This window comes from Clarias gariepinus, chromosome 25, assembly GCF_024256425.1.
Source record: "Clarias gariepinus isolate MV-2021 ecotype Netherlands chromosome 25, CGAR_prim_01v2, whole genome shotgun sequence".
Lineage (NCBI taxonomy): Eukaryota > Metazoa > Chordata > Actinopteri > Siluriformes > Clariidae > Clarias > Clarias gariepinus.
Window position 1 is genome coordinate 22,652,501 of NC_071124.1, and position 16,701 is coordinate 22,669,201.

Below are 16,701 nucleotides of genomic sequence, written 5' to 3' on the forward strand. Positions count from 1 at the left end.
ACAGAAGAAAGAAAGAAAAACAAAAGAAAAGTACAGAAAAAAAGAGACAGAAAGAGGACAATAAGAAAACTAAGTACAGAAGAAAGAAAGAAAGAAAGAAAGAAAGAAAGAAAGAAAGAAAGAAAGAAAGAAAAAAATGACAAAAAACAGTACAGAAGAAAAAAAGGGCAGAAAAAAATACAGAAAGAAAAGGACAAAAAGAAAAAACAAAGTACAGAAGAAAAAACGTACAGAACACAAAGAAAGAAAAAAATGACAAAAAAACAAAACAGAAGGAAGACAAAGGGACAGAAAAAATAAAGAAAGAGGACAAAAAGAAAAAACAAAGTACAGAACAAAGAAAAAAAAAAGAAAAAAAAAAGTACAGAACAAAAAAAAAAAAGTACAGAACAAAGAAAAAAAAGAAAAAACAAAGTACAGAACAAAGAAAAAAAAAGAAAAAACAAAGTACAGAACAAAGAAAAAAAAAAGAAAAAAAAAGTACAGAAAAAGTGCAGAAAGAAAGAAAAACAAAGTACAGTAAAGTAATGAAGCTGGAGTTGCTTCAGTTGCTCAGTTCCAGACTCAGCAACGTTATGTGGCATAAGGGGGCAAATAGTTTTTTTTATGGCACTGTACGAGCACGAGTTGCAGTGTACAACCTGGTTAGGTTTTAAACTGACACATGATGAAGTCCGTTTGTACAAGAAGCTGAAACGCTCGATAAATCTCAAACATCCAGGCTACTGTTCCTGACGTCAGAGTGAGCACAGAGTCGTGCCAACGTAAACACCGCCGGTCAGGTACAGTTGGCTCTTAGTCCCAGGTGCTGATCGTTATCGCTTACATCTGCTCACACACACACCTGAAGTTCATAACACACACAGATCGGACCAGACAACACGTCCAGGACTGATTAAAAAACAAAATCAAATAATCGCAGACACTTAGCTTCACAATCAAATACATCTTCATCTTTATTCTTAATCAAACCCAATAAAACAAATTAAAAAAACCCTTCTCGAACGCAATTTTAAATTCCTCACCTACACGATTCGGACCTGATAACTCTCCTCGAGAAGTCCCGAGATGCTGACGCACTGCTGCCGGGAAGAGTAGTGATAAATGTGAGGGTTTTACTGCCGTTCTTTTCTCAGTACTCACTCTTTGTAATTTGGAAAATCACGTCGGACATCAGCTGCTTTTAATTTTCCCTCCCTCTCTTTCGTTCTTTCTATTCTTTGCTCCTCGCAGTCTGTCTCTTTCTTAACAAGGTTTAGGGAGTCAATCTAGGAAGCGAGCGCTTTGCATCATCTATAAACTCACTTCGAAAAAATCCCTCTGTCACTCTGACATCACAAGTGTTTCTTTAAAGGTCCCCTAAACAAGCAGGTTGTTTCCGACATGTCTCGATACACTCTCACACACATACCGGACATTTGATTGAGCAAACATCTCACTGTGGGTCGGTTGATTATAGACCTGGGAGAATTGAAATGCAACTCAGTGGCTTTGACGTCCAGCAGAGACGGAGGAAGCGGCCTCAAGTGTTAAACAGAAGCATTATTGTTTCAGCTAGGTTACACAACGCAATAATAGCCCGAATTGGTAGAGCGCGGGGAAGGTCAGCGCTCCAGTATCGGGCAGCTGCTCGAGGGACAAAAGTGAGGGGGAGTCGATGTGTGCAGGTTTGCTGGAAGTCGGGCAGCAGAATCGCGCCTTTGTGCAACACGAGCTTCCTGTATTGACACATGAAAGGCCGGAGGTCGCGAGGATCACGGCCTCTTCCCTTCCAGTTCACCCATTAGGATCTGGAGCTGCACTTCCTTCAGTCAATCACGCCACTGACGTGGGAAAGAGCTGAACCACGATGGAGCCGTGCAAATAAATACATAAATAACCGTTTGATGTCTTAATCATGGTTATGACCACAACGCATACTGTATACTTGGTTTCCTGGAATAGAATTAAGTTTTTTTTTTTATATAATATAATAATCTATATAAATAAAAGAAAGTTTAGTCTGTACTTTACTCAGAACTCACACTTTCAAATGATATCTTCACATTTCATACATTGAAGGACCAGAAACCAGTCTGTTTTCGATGGCTTTACGCATCGATCAGCTCTGCTGAGTGACAGTTTACCGTGTACAGTATACACAGAGTACTGTAAGAGGAAGACAACGAAATGACGGCAACGAACCTTACAAACGTCCACAATCCCACTAAACACAAACTAAACCGCGACACAGCATGGCTTACTCAAAAAAAAAAAAAACAAGACGTACACTATGAAAACCAAACCTTGCACTATAAATTAAATCAAAATGTTGAGTAGGAGGGAAGTTATGAGCAGTTATGTGTCAGATACTAAACAACATATTTTTAGCTTTAACCTTTTAAACTATTTCTACAAATGACACAAGACCACAGTGTTGCCTAAATATAAACGAGGAACCTTTTATTTTTTTAATTAACTGGAATTTTTGATCAACTTGTATTTAATTTTGCTTCACATACAGTAAAAGTCAAAAGATTGGACACACCTTCTACAGTAATTCAATGATTTTTTTTGTCAAAACTATTAAAATAACATATGGCATTAGGTAATTAAGTAACTACAACAACAACAACAACAGTCAGGTGTTATCTTAAGACACGAAAGTCAGCTGTTCTGGAACAGTTCTTGCAGGAACAATATTTTTAAGATGAAACTGGCCCTCATGAAGACCTTCCCAGGAAAGCGAGACTAAAACGTACCTCTGCTGCAGAAAAGAAGTTCAATTAACAACAAGCACCTTAGATTCGAGCCGTTATTAAGGATTTACGGAGCAGAAGTAGCAGAAACATCTCAATATCAACTGTTCAAAGGAGATTAGTGTATATTTTTAGATAAACACCTTTATTGTTTTACAGTGTAGAGTTAAATAAATTTTTTTTTAAAAAGACCAGGTTTAAGGTGTATCCAAATTTTCCCTGGCAGTATAAGTCACCAAGTCATAGAGACTCGACTGACGCCAACGTCCTTAATGATAAATAATCGTGTTTTTGTTTTTTTTCTTAAATTTTCTGGGTAGAATCTAGACTGACCTAAAACAGGCGACCAAATTAGTTCAGCCAAAAACAGGCCACGTTTGTTTTTGTTTTTTAAGCTTTGAACTGAGGCCAAGCCCTACTTTTACTTTTCTCTTATTATTAGCACGCTGTGATAACGCGGTAATGTCTGACGTACAGCCGTTTCTAATAACATGACTCCATTATTACTTACAGCCAAACGAAATTATAAAGCAGTAATTCAGAATAAGACTGAACAAGTTAGTTCAAGAAACTTTGTTAAGACTAAAAAAATTGTCTTGTAATTATTAAGAAGAAACACACATGACGTCGCATGGTGAAGTCGATTCCTTTTCTGGAATACTCTTGACATCTTTTATTTGTCTAACGCTAAAGCAATTTAATTATATTTTTTATAAAAAAAAAAAAAGTTAAACCCTGTTATTACTAATTATAACAGATTAAAACTGTTTTCTCTTTCCTCAACTTCAGAAAAGAAAGACAGCATGCCGCGTGATAAAGTAAATTTCTAAAAGAGACCAAAAAAGACTAGCTATACCAGCGAGGTTAATATAATCCCACGGTGACCAACTTTCAGTTTAAGAATTTTTTTTTTTTTTTTACACTTAGAGTTCAAAGCTTGCCAGATTTATATATCGTCCTTTCCCTTCACACCTTAACTGGGAAAATCTCCAAACTCCTCCATCTTCGGTCCTTCACTTCTTTCAGTCTTCCTGACCATCAGGTGGACAGATGGCTAGCTGAAAGTCAAGTTCAGAGACGGACGCCGTAATTCTATTTTAGATCAAAGAAGCCGAGTACTTTTATGTACTATACATACTTGGAACAGGATGTACTGTAAGTTTCGGGGGGAAAAAAGCAATCAAGCAAGAAGAGGACCAAAGTGAAGCGAACTCTTGGTGGGACAGTTGAAGGCTGTGTGGTGGTTGCTGGGTGTCACTTGTCACAGATCAGTGGGGAATGCACTAAGGAAAGCGAGGACCAGGAAGGAGAAGGAGAGGGAGGGAAGGGGGAAAAATAAACAGCACGAGGAGTTTAATGTCCTTGCTAGGACATAGTTTCAAACTGAAATCATCAGAGTCACTCCCAAGGGTCTTACTCAAGCTGTCTGTATACGCAACATGTGCCGGTTAATATGTAAAGTCTCGCAGCTGTGTTGCTAAAACATCTGCCTTAAATAATGTCAAGCGGTCCTGAGGCTACTGACGCTGACATTCTTCAACGACCGCAAACCGTGACGACAGGAAGAAACCTAAGGCTGGAGGACCTGCCAGACTGAACCACAGCCGGGTGACGCAGAGTGACGCAAGTTGTTCTCTCTGAGCCAGTGATTCCCAACCTTGATCCGGTAGACCCCCCTGGATGTTGTCTCATTAAAGACTGATCAAGTGTTTCAAAGAGCAAAAAAAAATAACAAGACCCTTAAGGAAGAAGCTCCATGGCCAGAGTGGGAAAGTTTGTTCTAGACCACTAAATGAGTAAGCACTGGCTAGAGTAGACCCTTGGATAGAGCTCAGAACTTTGGACCATAAAGTGGCTACACCCTGCACATACACTCGCCCACAAGTCTGGAGTGTTTAGTGATCATTGTCAGCCTTGTTTAATGCAAAGCCATTATTGTAAGGTGTGGTGTCATTAATTGAACAACCAAGGAGCTGGGGAACCTCAAGCTGAAGAAGAAATTTCTTAATTTGTTTATGGAATGGTTCATAACTTTGGTGTTATAGGACCCTTTTCTGAATCATTTATTTATTGTTGTTACCCTGCGTTAAACTGTTTGTAAATTAGCTGATAAACTATTCCAGATATTGGGAACTGGTAATGGAAAAAAATAAAACATAAAGCAACAATATTACGCGACTCTATTAAAGAAATACATATGGCCTTTTTTTTTTTTTTAAAGGTACTGGAATAGTCAAGATGTTGGTATGATGTAATGATATCCATCCATACATAAATACATACATCTATGGCATATTAAGAAAAGCATCATTCAGACATGAGCAAATTTACATTCGAAAAAAAAAAAAAAAAAAAACACACTACGTTAAAATACACTCACTTTGTACACATGGAAATGTGCCAGAAACGGGAAGGTTTTTTTGAGCTTGGCAAAGCGCCGCATCTTCAAATCGACCGATCAAACCAGACAGCAGGAAGATCCAAGAAAAGCCGGGCTTCACCTAAATACGCTCGAGCAGCCGAGCGGAGTCTGAACGTCCTGGTCTCTCTCGCTGTATGTAAACATCCGAGAGTGGAGCCAAGACGGAATAAGCTCTCCGGACCTCTTCCAGCAGACGAAGGGAGTTCTCCTCAGCTCCTGCAACCCTTACGCTCCATTCCATCGCGGGGTTACCCAGTAAGTTCCTACAACCTCCTACCTCCAATTAGTGCTAATACGCAAGCAATTACGTGAGCAAACCGGGAAAAAAAAAAAACGCATCGTCAAAAACGCAGGCTGTTTCCACCCAAAACCAGAGTCAGAAGTGTTCCACTGAAGCCCAAGTTTAGGCTCAGAGAGAGAGAGAGAGAAAAAATATATTTTTAGAAGTACTAGATGTACAGACAGGATTTAAATAATGTTGGACAAGAGTTTCACTTCAGCGCAGTCCATCAGCTTGGCCCGGCATCCAGCTATTAATAGCGCCCTAGTTTTTTCACCACCTCAATGCCCTCGAGTGAAGGAGTAGGAGCGAGAAAAAGACGTCTGAGTAACGCTCGACTTGGCACACCGCTCGTTTCCGAGCAGAGTATGAGTGTGTATGGATGTTAGTGGCAGAAGAGAAGTGGACGTGTTGTTCTCTCTGCCTGAAGCAGGATCTGGTTTCGAGTCCTCCCTGTATATCTGTAAATCGTAGACAGACGGCTGCGGAAGTGCCCACTTTCCCTCCCTCTTTTCCCTCCGTCCCTCCCTCAACCCGTGCCCAGGACAGAGACTCTATGGTATTTGGATGGAAGAGTATTTGATCGTGAGCCAAGAGGTCAGATTTAACTGCAGGATGGAGAGCTCATTTCCTGTAGCTCCCCCCCAACCCGCATGTTTGGCCCTTAACAAGCTTCCCTCTCGAAACGACCACCACCATCTCCCCTCCTCTCTTTGACCCAGTCGTTCCCTTTCTCCCTTATTCTCTCCCTCTTCTTTCAAAACTCCCACATGACTTGAATCTCTTCCTATATTTGGTTCTCGCGTTTCCTCCTCATTCCTTCCAAAAACGTATTTGACCGCATATAAACAAACCTGTCCCGTTTATTTTTTTCTTCTTTTTGGACGTTTTTGTCTTCGTCATCGCACGAAAGGAAGGAGGGGCTGCTCACGTTCTAGTTGTGTCCTGTTTCACTCCCTCCCCTCTCTGCTGATCTGTCCAGATGTGTGGTATTTTAAGTGATAAACAAAATGGACAAGTTATGGAGTCCCCCCCCCCCCAAGTCAGAGGAAAGACAGACAATGTGAGGTAAAGGAGAACCATGTGCTTCATAAAGAGCCTGCATCCAATTACCATCCACGCCACAAAACACTTACAGTGTCTGCTGCACAGATAACACAAGAAGAATGTTCTGGAGGACGTGAAAGAAAAAAAATACAACCTAAATCTAATGATGTAGCAGCTTTAAAGAAAGACTGAAGAAATTACAACCCTTTAACAATACTGAACGTGTCCATCAACAAGAGCTCCGCCTCCTTCATTAGGACCGTCAAATACAAAGGCCATGCCTTCTCAACTAGGACTAACAGGTACATGGGCCACACATACAATTTTCCAGTAGGATTGACAGATAAGCCACACCCTTTCTCCAAAACTGACAGGCAATAAAAAATAAAGCAAAGGGCTGTTGATTATCTGTCAATCCTGCTGGAGAATTGACAGATAAGCCATAGACTTTTCCTCAAGACTAATAGATAAAGGCTCCACCTCCTTCAGGATTTACAGATAAGCCACACCCCTTTTTCGAGGACCTACAGGGAAGGAAGCCCCTCCTCCTTCAGCAGGATTGACTGATAAGCCACTCCTCTTTCTCCAGCACTGAGACATATCAAAACTCCACCTCATTTAGCAGGATTGACAGATAAACCACGCCCCTTTCTTCGAAACTGACAGGTAAAAAAGCTCAAGCCACATCAATTCTTCAGGACTGACAGATAAAATCACCTCCACTTGCTTCAGTAGGATTGACAGAACCTGCTGGGATTTGCATGGCAAAAAGAAGCAGATGTCAAAAGTCCTTATAAAAACTGTGGTTGGTTCCGCATGGTTCTGGATGCAGAGTAAAACTCTGTAGGTAATATTCTTATAAAACTGCACAAACTGTGTACCCGAGACTAAAAAGGTCCTCAAAGTACGACCATGCCTAATACCATACTTTGTTTCATCAATTACTGTTTATGGGCTTTATGGTTTTGGTTTGTTTGTTTGTTTTGAAGGCATCATTGCTTCACAGCATTTATTTGCACAGTACTGTATACTTTATAACATTTCTAATTTAAACTTATAGCACAATGTGCATTGATGCAGGTACCAATTAATCATAAATCAATATTGAGGATGGTGCATCTGGTCAAATCCTTATTCTAACCTCTGTTCAGGACAAAAACACCAATGTGAAAAGGCAAGGAGCAAACACAAACAACCTCAGCATGACCCTCTGCAGAACAACCTGGAGCCCAAGATCAACATGTCTGTGTATGGACAGGAAGCAGGCAGACCCTGTGATTTGACACTTATTTGAGACTGGCGTTGTGCGGTGCGAAGGTGCAAACTTCTCACCATACCTCCATATGTAGCACCTCCATCTTCTGCTTCCCATCCTGTCCTCTTGTCTCTCTCTCTCTGCAAGCATGAGTTTATCAAAAGTGTCTTCAGGAAATCCAAGAGTTAAATCCAGGAGCTCCTGCCTTTCACAGTGCTAATCCCAAAGCTGATTATCTTTGGAAGATGTAATGTCACAGGTGTCCAAAGGAGGGCGGCAGATACACGATGATGGCATGTCACCCGAGTCGTTTATGCTGAACGTGTCAGTTATTCTTCAGACACGTTTTGAGAACTAGGTTCAGCCAGCTTTCTTGATATCCATGATATACCCGATCTATCGCTATCTACTGCCTGAATCTAAGGAAAAACCAGAGCTTCTGTCCTGGCGATGGAGGTATTTAATTTCTAGACATGAATAAGCATCTAAGTTCTAAGATGAAGGATTTTTGTCCTGGTAGGTGTGGTATCTTGCAGGAAGATTCCGCCCACATCGACAGAGCACAAGATGTCGATGTTAAAATAATGTGACGCATATGCTTTGGCCTTGACACTCATCAGGACACCCTGCAGGAGATCCTGTAGCGTTACTCTGGGGTTCGGTTCCCAAAAGACGTAGAATCCATACAGAGGCGCGTTGTTCTCTTCTGTTTTGGGATGCCGCTGTGGCCAGACACATTTACAAGACATTTTATCCAAATGTTTTATTATTGTGGCTTGTCCTACTTACCTGATATTGTAGGTTAACAAAAGAGCACCACGGCTGGATACCTTGACTTTTAAATCTCCTTTTTAACAGTGGAGTATGTTCAAATGCCCCCCCCCCCCAAAAAAAACAAATAAACAAGGAAAGCATTGTGTGTACAGATTTAGCAAATCACACATCCGGTAAAAAATCCCTTTAAAATTTGCGTTGGCCGGAATTGTGGAAGACAAATCCTGTAATCAAGGTCTATTCGGGCAGCTTTATCTCTTTCCTTTAATCAGACAAACTCTGTACGAGTGTGTGTTTGTGCTTTATAGGGATTTAAGCCTTGAGCTTTTACAGAAGATGAGCACCCACTCCTAACGCCCGCTTTTATAGATAGACTCTACAGCTGATGAGATGATGGTGGACAGGAAGGACAACGCCAGAGTCAATACAAAGGCGAGCAATAATCAACATGGAAAGTGAGAGAGAGAGAGAGAGAGAGAGAGAGAGAGAGACAGAGGGATGAGGTCAGGTTAAGTCCAGCAGCACTGAAAAAATCATCAGATGTCCTCAATACTGCTTACTGTGAGAAAACTGAGAGCACTGTACTCCCAGCCATTATGCCAGGAATATGCAACACACACACACACACACACAGTGCAGATGGACAGTAATAACAGCAAAAATGAGACTCAGCAGAAATTGTTGAAACTGCCACGGATGAGCACTAAATAAATAATTCAGTGATAAATAAATTATAGATAAATACGATAAACGCTTGATTCTGATTGGTCGGGTGGTGAATTAATGGTACTGCAGCTCTGATGGTCACTCAAATCTCAGGTTTATATGCAATCTCCTAATCTAATTAGGGCCAGGCATTATTCCCTCCAAAAACGTATTTTTTTTATTTCCTCCATAATAATACATTAATAGAATTGGTAAATTGTAGACACAATCTATATGTTTTCATTTATTAAAAAGAACTTTGGAAAACAGAAACAGCGCCATATGTTCTATAACAAACAGTGACAGACAATGGTTCCTTTTTTAAATAATAGTGTTATTAATAATAATAACAATTAGTATTATGTGCTACAGATGGTACAATGAGTGCGAGTCTTTTTGCTTTTCAATACACATTGTCTTCTGTGTACAAGCTTTCGTATTCCCTCGTAGAAAATATTTTTAGGCCAGGAGTCTGATGTCTGATGACTGCGAGATGTCTGATGTCTGATGTCGCGAGATGAGGACTAAAGGGAGGAGGCTTTAAGTTTTACCGGCTTCTTCTACATGGCCAACACTCTATCCATTAACACACACTTCTTCGCAACTAAACTGCGCGATAACTCCCAGCAGAGCTTCTGCAATGTGCGAGTGGTGTTGAAGAACGATTGCCACAGCCCGATGCGTCTCTCTTTCTTCCGCACTTTGTAACGATCCTTGACGGTCGATTTTTAAGGATGAGACGTGAACATTCAGCGTGTGAAACAGGAACGACTGCAGTGGGCTCAGATCCATCTCATCTGGGATCATCGTTCACAGACGTGTGGCTCCTTTAAAACGTTTCACCGTTCACATGGTTTTCTACAGCCGAGCCTCATCACTGTAGTGTATTTAAAGTCTTCCGTAAATGTCAATCGATTTAATGCCTTTGTTCATCAAAAATTCCATCACAATGAAAATCCTGGTTTGACTTGAACGACTTGTATTTTTGGCAGCATTATTTGTCACATGACTAAGGTGATGGGATTGTGTCACTAAACCTGCAAAAAATAATTAAGAACAAATCTTTGTCTAATAAATAATTTACTAATTGTTTGGGTTTGTTATTTCTATAAAAAAATACAAATGTTTTGGCTAAAACAATTAAAAAACAATAAATGCATCTAAAACAGGCTGGATTATGGACAATAAAAAATGTATCTTGATGATTTTACATTTTTATTTATTTATTTATTTATTTATTTATTTATTTTTTACAGTACACTGAATTCCAATCTGCTCAGACAGTCATGACTGAGGTATTATATAATCACAGAGAATGAAATTACTCCGTGTGTGTAAACCCTCAGCCAACTGTCCCTGACCTGATTACTGCAACCAGCGTCTGGTGTCTCATCGCGTCCAACTCATTTCGAATAGCGAAATTAAATAATAAATTACTTAAGAAAAGCTAAAAGATTATTTTTATTCATCTGTACTGATATACAGTATAATCACAGTACAGAATGAGTCGGATCTGAGAAATAATCATTACACGGAACTGAATCAAGGAGCTGGAGATTTTTATGAAAGTAAACAAAACTGATATTACAGACGAGGTTAAAAAAAAAAAAAGAATAACGAAAAGCCAGATAAGCGTCCCAAATCTGTCTTAAACTGACAACTGATTTTTTTCCCCTCTCAGACAGGCTTGATGTGTGTGTGTGTGTGTGTGTGTGTGTGTGTGTGTGTGTGTGTGTTAAAACAAGCCTGCGAGACTCTAAGGCGAGACAGAAAAATATCAGTCAGTCCGCTTTCAACAGCCTGCACATGCAGAACTCGGAGCAAACAGTACCAGTGCACGCGCACACACACACACACACACACACACACACACACACACACACACACACACACACACACACACACACACAAATACGCATGCGCACACGCAGCCAGACTGAGTGGAGATCAGATTCATGACAGACGCTCAGACAAAAGACTGTAGAATTCAGTGTCATTCAGCTTAACCTCCTCAATGGCCTCATGCTGCATTCAACTCTGTGTGTGTGTGTGTGTGTGTGTGTGTGTGTGTATGTGTGTGGAGTGAAGGGGTTTTGGCCCTTTATGAGGACTGAATGTCCCCGTAATGATAGGAATTCCAGATGTTTTGACTTTGTATTGACATTTCGCTGGTCATCATTAATTAAATACTTTTTTTTTTTTAATGAAGAGATTGAAGAAGCTCAGAGCATCTAAACATTTGTTTCTGCTGATAGTAATGTTAGTTTTAAGGCTAGATGTAGCATTATGTAATTACAGTAAGTGTGTGAGAAGGAAATTACCAGTTATTAGAGTTAACAGTGTTACTAACACTAACATTAATGACACTACTATCACACAAAGTTAATAAACAGTTTAGGGAAGGATGATCTGTCAGATATTTTACTGTTCCTAAAAAAAAAAAATAATAATTTAGGTAGGAATTGCGAGTCAGAAACGTGAAGTTTGTATAACAGGTTTGATAAGTTCACTGTAAACCAGTTAAAATATGACCATGTTTGTTTTGCCTAATATTTCTCAGTAGCTCATACATCTATACATTTGTACACAACAAGAGGGCCGTTCAACTGGGGACATTTTCAGCGGTTTCAGGTTTGAACGAATACAGAGAGACAAAACAGTATAGTCAACAGCCTCACTGTTATTGTTTTCAATTGCTTGTCCTTTATTCATTCGTCTTGCAGAACGAACACGAATGTTAAGATGCGCCGTTAGAACTGTTTAAATAAAACATACAGTAAGAAAAAAAAAAAAAGTGTGTCTTGTTACCATTAATAGTTAATGACAAAGTTTTAGGCTTGTAGACTTTGTCTCTGGTGTCAGTGCTGTAAATGTTGATTCATAATATTACGACGTTTATTTAACATTTATGACCAGCGAGTTCATTTGAGTTTATAGCTACAATACAATAAAACAACTAACAACAGAAACAATCTTGTTTTGTGGATGTTTAATAACTTTAAATATGACTAAAAAAGATAAATTTATGAAACGTACGATTTAATGCTTTCTTGAATTTTTTTTTCTCCCCCCAAATGCCTATAAATAACGCTAGAGGACGCTAGAGATACTGGGGGGGGATAGATTTTTGTTGTGCGTCGCAGTTTTTTTTGTGTGTGAATTCATGTATCGCCACACTTATTTTTAAAAAATACGTTGTTAATTTATATACAGTATTTAGCATTTGAGGCAATAAAATGTTGCCGTTCCTCTACAATTCTACAGGTGGTGCTCTTTTAACTTATTTACACAATGGCATACAGCATAGCGAGCAAATTTGTACGAGCAAATTATAAAGTTTATTTGGAATTTTAACAAAATCTGAGGGAGGGATTACGATAATCATAAGGTAGCGATACTTAAAGAATCGCGATACAAAACGAATTGACAGCTAGGTAACGAGATAATTCTGTATCAGGTGATCCCTGGTGATTCCCATCCCTTGAATCAAAATAGAATTTTGTCAATTAAGTGGTTAGAAAAATATTCCTAGGTTTAGTTTAAAAAAAAAAAAGGAAAAATGAATAAATATTGTATTAATGGTAAATGTGATGGTATTAGAGAAATAAAAAGAAAATGCTACAGTGGGAAGACAAACTTCATCGCTGGAACTGGAACTCTGTTGTTGATTGTCGCCTTTTAACTGAAACTTTTTGTTCCTTAAATATGCAAAATTCATGTTGCAAAGAATTTCACGCAGCACTGTGTATAAATTATTACAACGAGCAGTAATTAACGTTACACTAACGAAGTCAGGAAGGTCAGCACAGCAGCTGGGTTTCAGACACAATGGTGAAGACACGGCTCAGACACGGATACGGCTATGAAGATCGAATCAGAGAAGGGGGTGAGAGATGCGAGAGCAGAAATACCTCATCGCCATCGCATTCGCTGTCCAGCCGCTGATACTCCGCAGTCTCCCCCATGGTGAGATCGGACGAGGAGGTTTCAGCTTTCCGTTCACGCAGACATCCCTGGTGTCAGGATTTACTCAATCTGTTCATGTTCGCTCCTCAGACAGAAAGCCTGCTTTATTCTCGTGTGTGTGTGTGTGTGTGTGTGTGTGTGTGTATAAATGCTGACACATGCCGTGGTACTACTCCGTTGCTGCACCTAAAGCCTGCAGCTGTGCTTTCTTTTTCAGCAGGTCTGCATTGGCTGAATCTGCACGTGAGCGTGTCCAGCCTGTTTTGTCTTCCTCTATGGAAGAAGGTAGATTTCTCTTTTTAATCCGCAGAAACCGACTGCTCGGACAAAAGCCTAATCCTAATCCCTTGTTATCGTTATGTTTACTCTTCTCCCATCCTTCATTCCATTCTTTCCTTTTTTTATTCTCTTATTTCAGTCAGAGTGAGTGGTTCCCCCCAACGACAGGGCAGCGGCGCACGCCAGTGAGCAAAGGGCAAGTCGACCAATCAGAATGAGAGACAGGGAAAGATGGGTGGGGAGAGAAGCTGTCCTTAATGAGGGGGAATTAATACAGAGAGAGAGAGCTGCAGGGGGCCATCTGGGAGATCAACTGGATAGATGGATGAAATGAGGGAGGGAGGTGTTTTCCTTTGCCCTCCTGCTGATTTCTGATCTCTCTCGCTCTTTTTCTCTTACGCTCTCTGTGGACAAGCTCAGAGAGAGGTCAAGAACATTTCAATCATTTTTACTATAAAATATATATTAAAATTTCCATTAAATGCTTAATTCATATATTTGTCCACGTTTGACCCCCAAGACTGACAGCAACAGAGGCCACACTTTCAATTGGGACTGACTGACAGAGAGGCGACACTTCCTCCAGAAATGAGATCCACTGGCGAAATCTCCTCCAAAAAGAAGATCCATTGGCCACACCTCATCCAGAAATGAGATAGAGGCAACGCCTCCTTAAGAAATAAGATACAGCAGCCACACCTCCTCCAGGAATGAGATAAAGTGGCCTCAGCTGCTGGAAAAATGAGATACAGCAGCCAACCTCCTCTAGAAAATTAAGAAAGAAGCCACGCCTTCTCCAGAAATAGCATTAAACGGCTTTTTCTCCTTCAGAAATAAGAGACAGCAGCCACACCTCCTCCAGAAATGAGATAAAGTGGCCACACCCTCTGGGAAAATGAGATACAGCAGCCATACCTCCTCTAAAAATAAAACAGAAGCCACGCCTTCTCCAGGAATAACATTTAATTGCCTTTTCTCCTACAAAAATGAGAGAATGTGGCGACACCTCCTCCAGAAATGGGATACAGAGGCGACAGCTCCTCCAGAAATGAGATAAAGTAGGCTCAACTTTTGGAAAAATGAGATACAGCAGCCAGATCTCTTCTAGAAATTTAAGACAGAAGCCACATCTTCTCCAAAAATAACATTTAATGGCTTTTCCTCCTCCAGAAATGAGACACAGAGGTGACCATTCCTCAAGAAATGCGATACAGAGGCGACACCTCCTCAAGAAATAAAATACAGAGGCGACACCTCCTCAAGAAATAAAATACAGAGGCGACACCTTCTACAGCAATGAGATAAAGTGGCCTCACCTTCTGGGAAAATGAGATACAACAGTTAGAACAGAGGGAACACCTTTACTGGGACGTAAAGACCTCCCACCGCTGTTGCTGAAGATGAAGTTTTCACCAAGCCTCACAGGTTCCAGACACAACGGCTCCTCACTGAAACTCGGTTAAAATAAAGAATCTTGCTTCATTTGCTTCATTTTATAATATTCATGGCCTCACTTTTTTCATATCGCTATGTTCTGAATGTTAAAAGCCAACACTGTGGTATACTCTGATGCCTTCAGCCAACATCCAGATCGACGTTGTACGTCATCATCCGACCCGTGTGACTTAACTACCCTGAGAGAGTTCCTTGTAACTCCAGCTGGATCGTGGCCCCTTTTTACTCACCCAGGTGTGAACACACACAGCCAAAGAACCAGGAATGTTCTCGCCCTCATCTGCTTAATAGCATGCAGGCGACCTTCACATCTCGGTCTCTCTTTCAGACTTTCATATGCAAATCAAACGCTCTTGTCTTCCACAACACATCTGCATCAAAAAGGCCTGATTCATTACAGCTCCATCGTCCAGCTTGAAGCGTTCGTGGCTTCTCTAAGAGCTTGTCTCCACCTGGCATAGTGTTTTTATTCCCATGGCTTGATATCGGTCCAAACCGGGAACGCAATCCTCATAAAATCACCTCGGACTGTGATCTACTCGTATAATACAGCAGATCACAGTCCAAGCAGACTGCTCGAACAGGGGTTCGGTTTTTCAACTGCAGTTTTCCGCGGGTTATCTTCGGTGTATTGCGCCTCGTTATCACTGAGAGGGAAACGGTGGGGGAACAGACTTTAGGAGAAACTGTGGACACTGTCGGGGAGATTCCTCTGGGTTAAAGAAGTTACACTGTGTCTTGAGGAGATTGGCCTTGTCTAAATAAAAAATTATCTAAAAAAAAAAAAAAAGAAAGGTTTTGCTTTTATAACCAACAAAACTTGGACATTTCTCGTTTTCTTTTCACCACTTTTCTTTTGTCTTCTCCCTTTTCTTTAGACTTCACTTTCTCTTATCAGCACTTCTTTCGCCTCCCCTTTTATTTTCTTGTCTTTTCTTGTCTTCTCTTTTTTCTTGTCTTTTTGTTTTCTTTTGTCTTCTCTCATTCTTTTTTCAGCATTTTTTTCTTTTCTTGTCTTCTCTCTTTCCTTGATTTTCTGTTTCTCTTTCCTTTGTTTTCAGCACTTCTTTTCTCTTTTCTTTAGTCTCCTTACTTTTCTCGTCTTCTCTCGTTTTTCATTTGACTTTAATTTTGTTTTTTAAGGCCTTATTTTCTCTGTCTTTTCTTTTTTCCTATACCAGGACAACATACATCTGTCTAGGAGGCGTATATAGACTTGCACGCAGGTGTTTTCTCTTATTTTTTGTCTTTTTCTTTTGACTTCTCTCTGTCCTTTTTTCTGTCCGTCTTTTTGTCATATTTACTTGTTTGCAGTTTTTTTGTCTCTTTTTCTTTTCATCACTTCTTTACTCTTTTCTTTGGCTTTTTTTGTGTCTTCTCTCTTTTTTCCCCCTTTTTCATCACTTATTTTCTCTTTTTTCCTACACTGGAACAACATAGGTTCGTCCAGGAGGGTGTATATAGGCATGCGCCCAGGTGTCGTGCCCCTCCTCTAAATGCCTCTACGCCGTTGTTGCCTAACGACCACACGCAAAGTTGCCCGCATATCCGCCTGTCCTGAAATCCGCGGCGTAGCCGTCTGCTAATTACAGTAGTCTGCCGCGTGACCCGCAGAGTTATATCACCGTCCTTGACTGATGAGAGCAGAATTACATTTTCATTGCATGGAGGTTTGAGATTTTGTGCGTTCTGAGATGCTTTTCTGCTCACCGTGGCTGCAAGGAGTGATTATTTGAGTGACCTTCCTGTCAACTCGAATCAGTTCAACCTGCTCTCATCA

The 16,701-nt window shown here is 40.4% G+C and overlaps 1 protein-coding gene across 5 annotated transcripts in view; it reads right to left on the bottom strand.

Annotated features, from left to right (window-relative positions):
* Window positions 1-16,701, bottom strand: part of tnk2b (tyrosine kinase, non-receptor, 2b) — a 67,341-nt gene that overhangs the window by 20,939 nt on the left and 29,701 nt on the right. Inside the window, exon 1 of one of the 5 annotated variants that reach the window (XM_053486412.1) lies at window positions 13,133-13,228. The exons of 1 other annotated variant lie outside the window; for it this stretch is intronic. In XM_053486412.1, the coding sequence (XP_053342387.1) occupies window positions 13,133-13,186 (54 nt within the window). In that variant the 5' untranslated portion in view covers window positions 13,187-13,228. Of the gene's footprint in view, window positions 1-5,118; window positions 5,929-13,132; window positions 13,229-16,701 lie in introns of those variants that run through there. 3 more of the 5 variants (XM_053486415.1, XM_053486411.1, XM_053486413.1) reach the window with 3 other exon arrangements.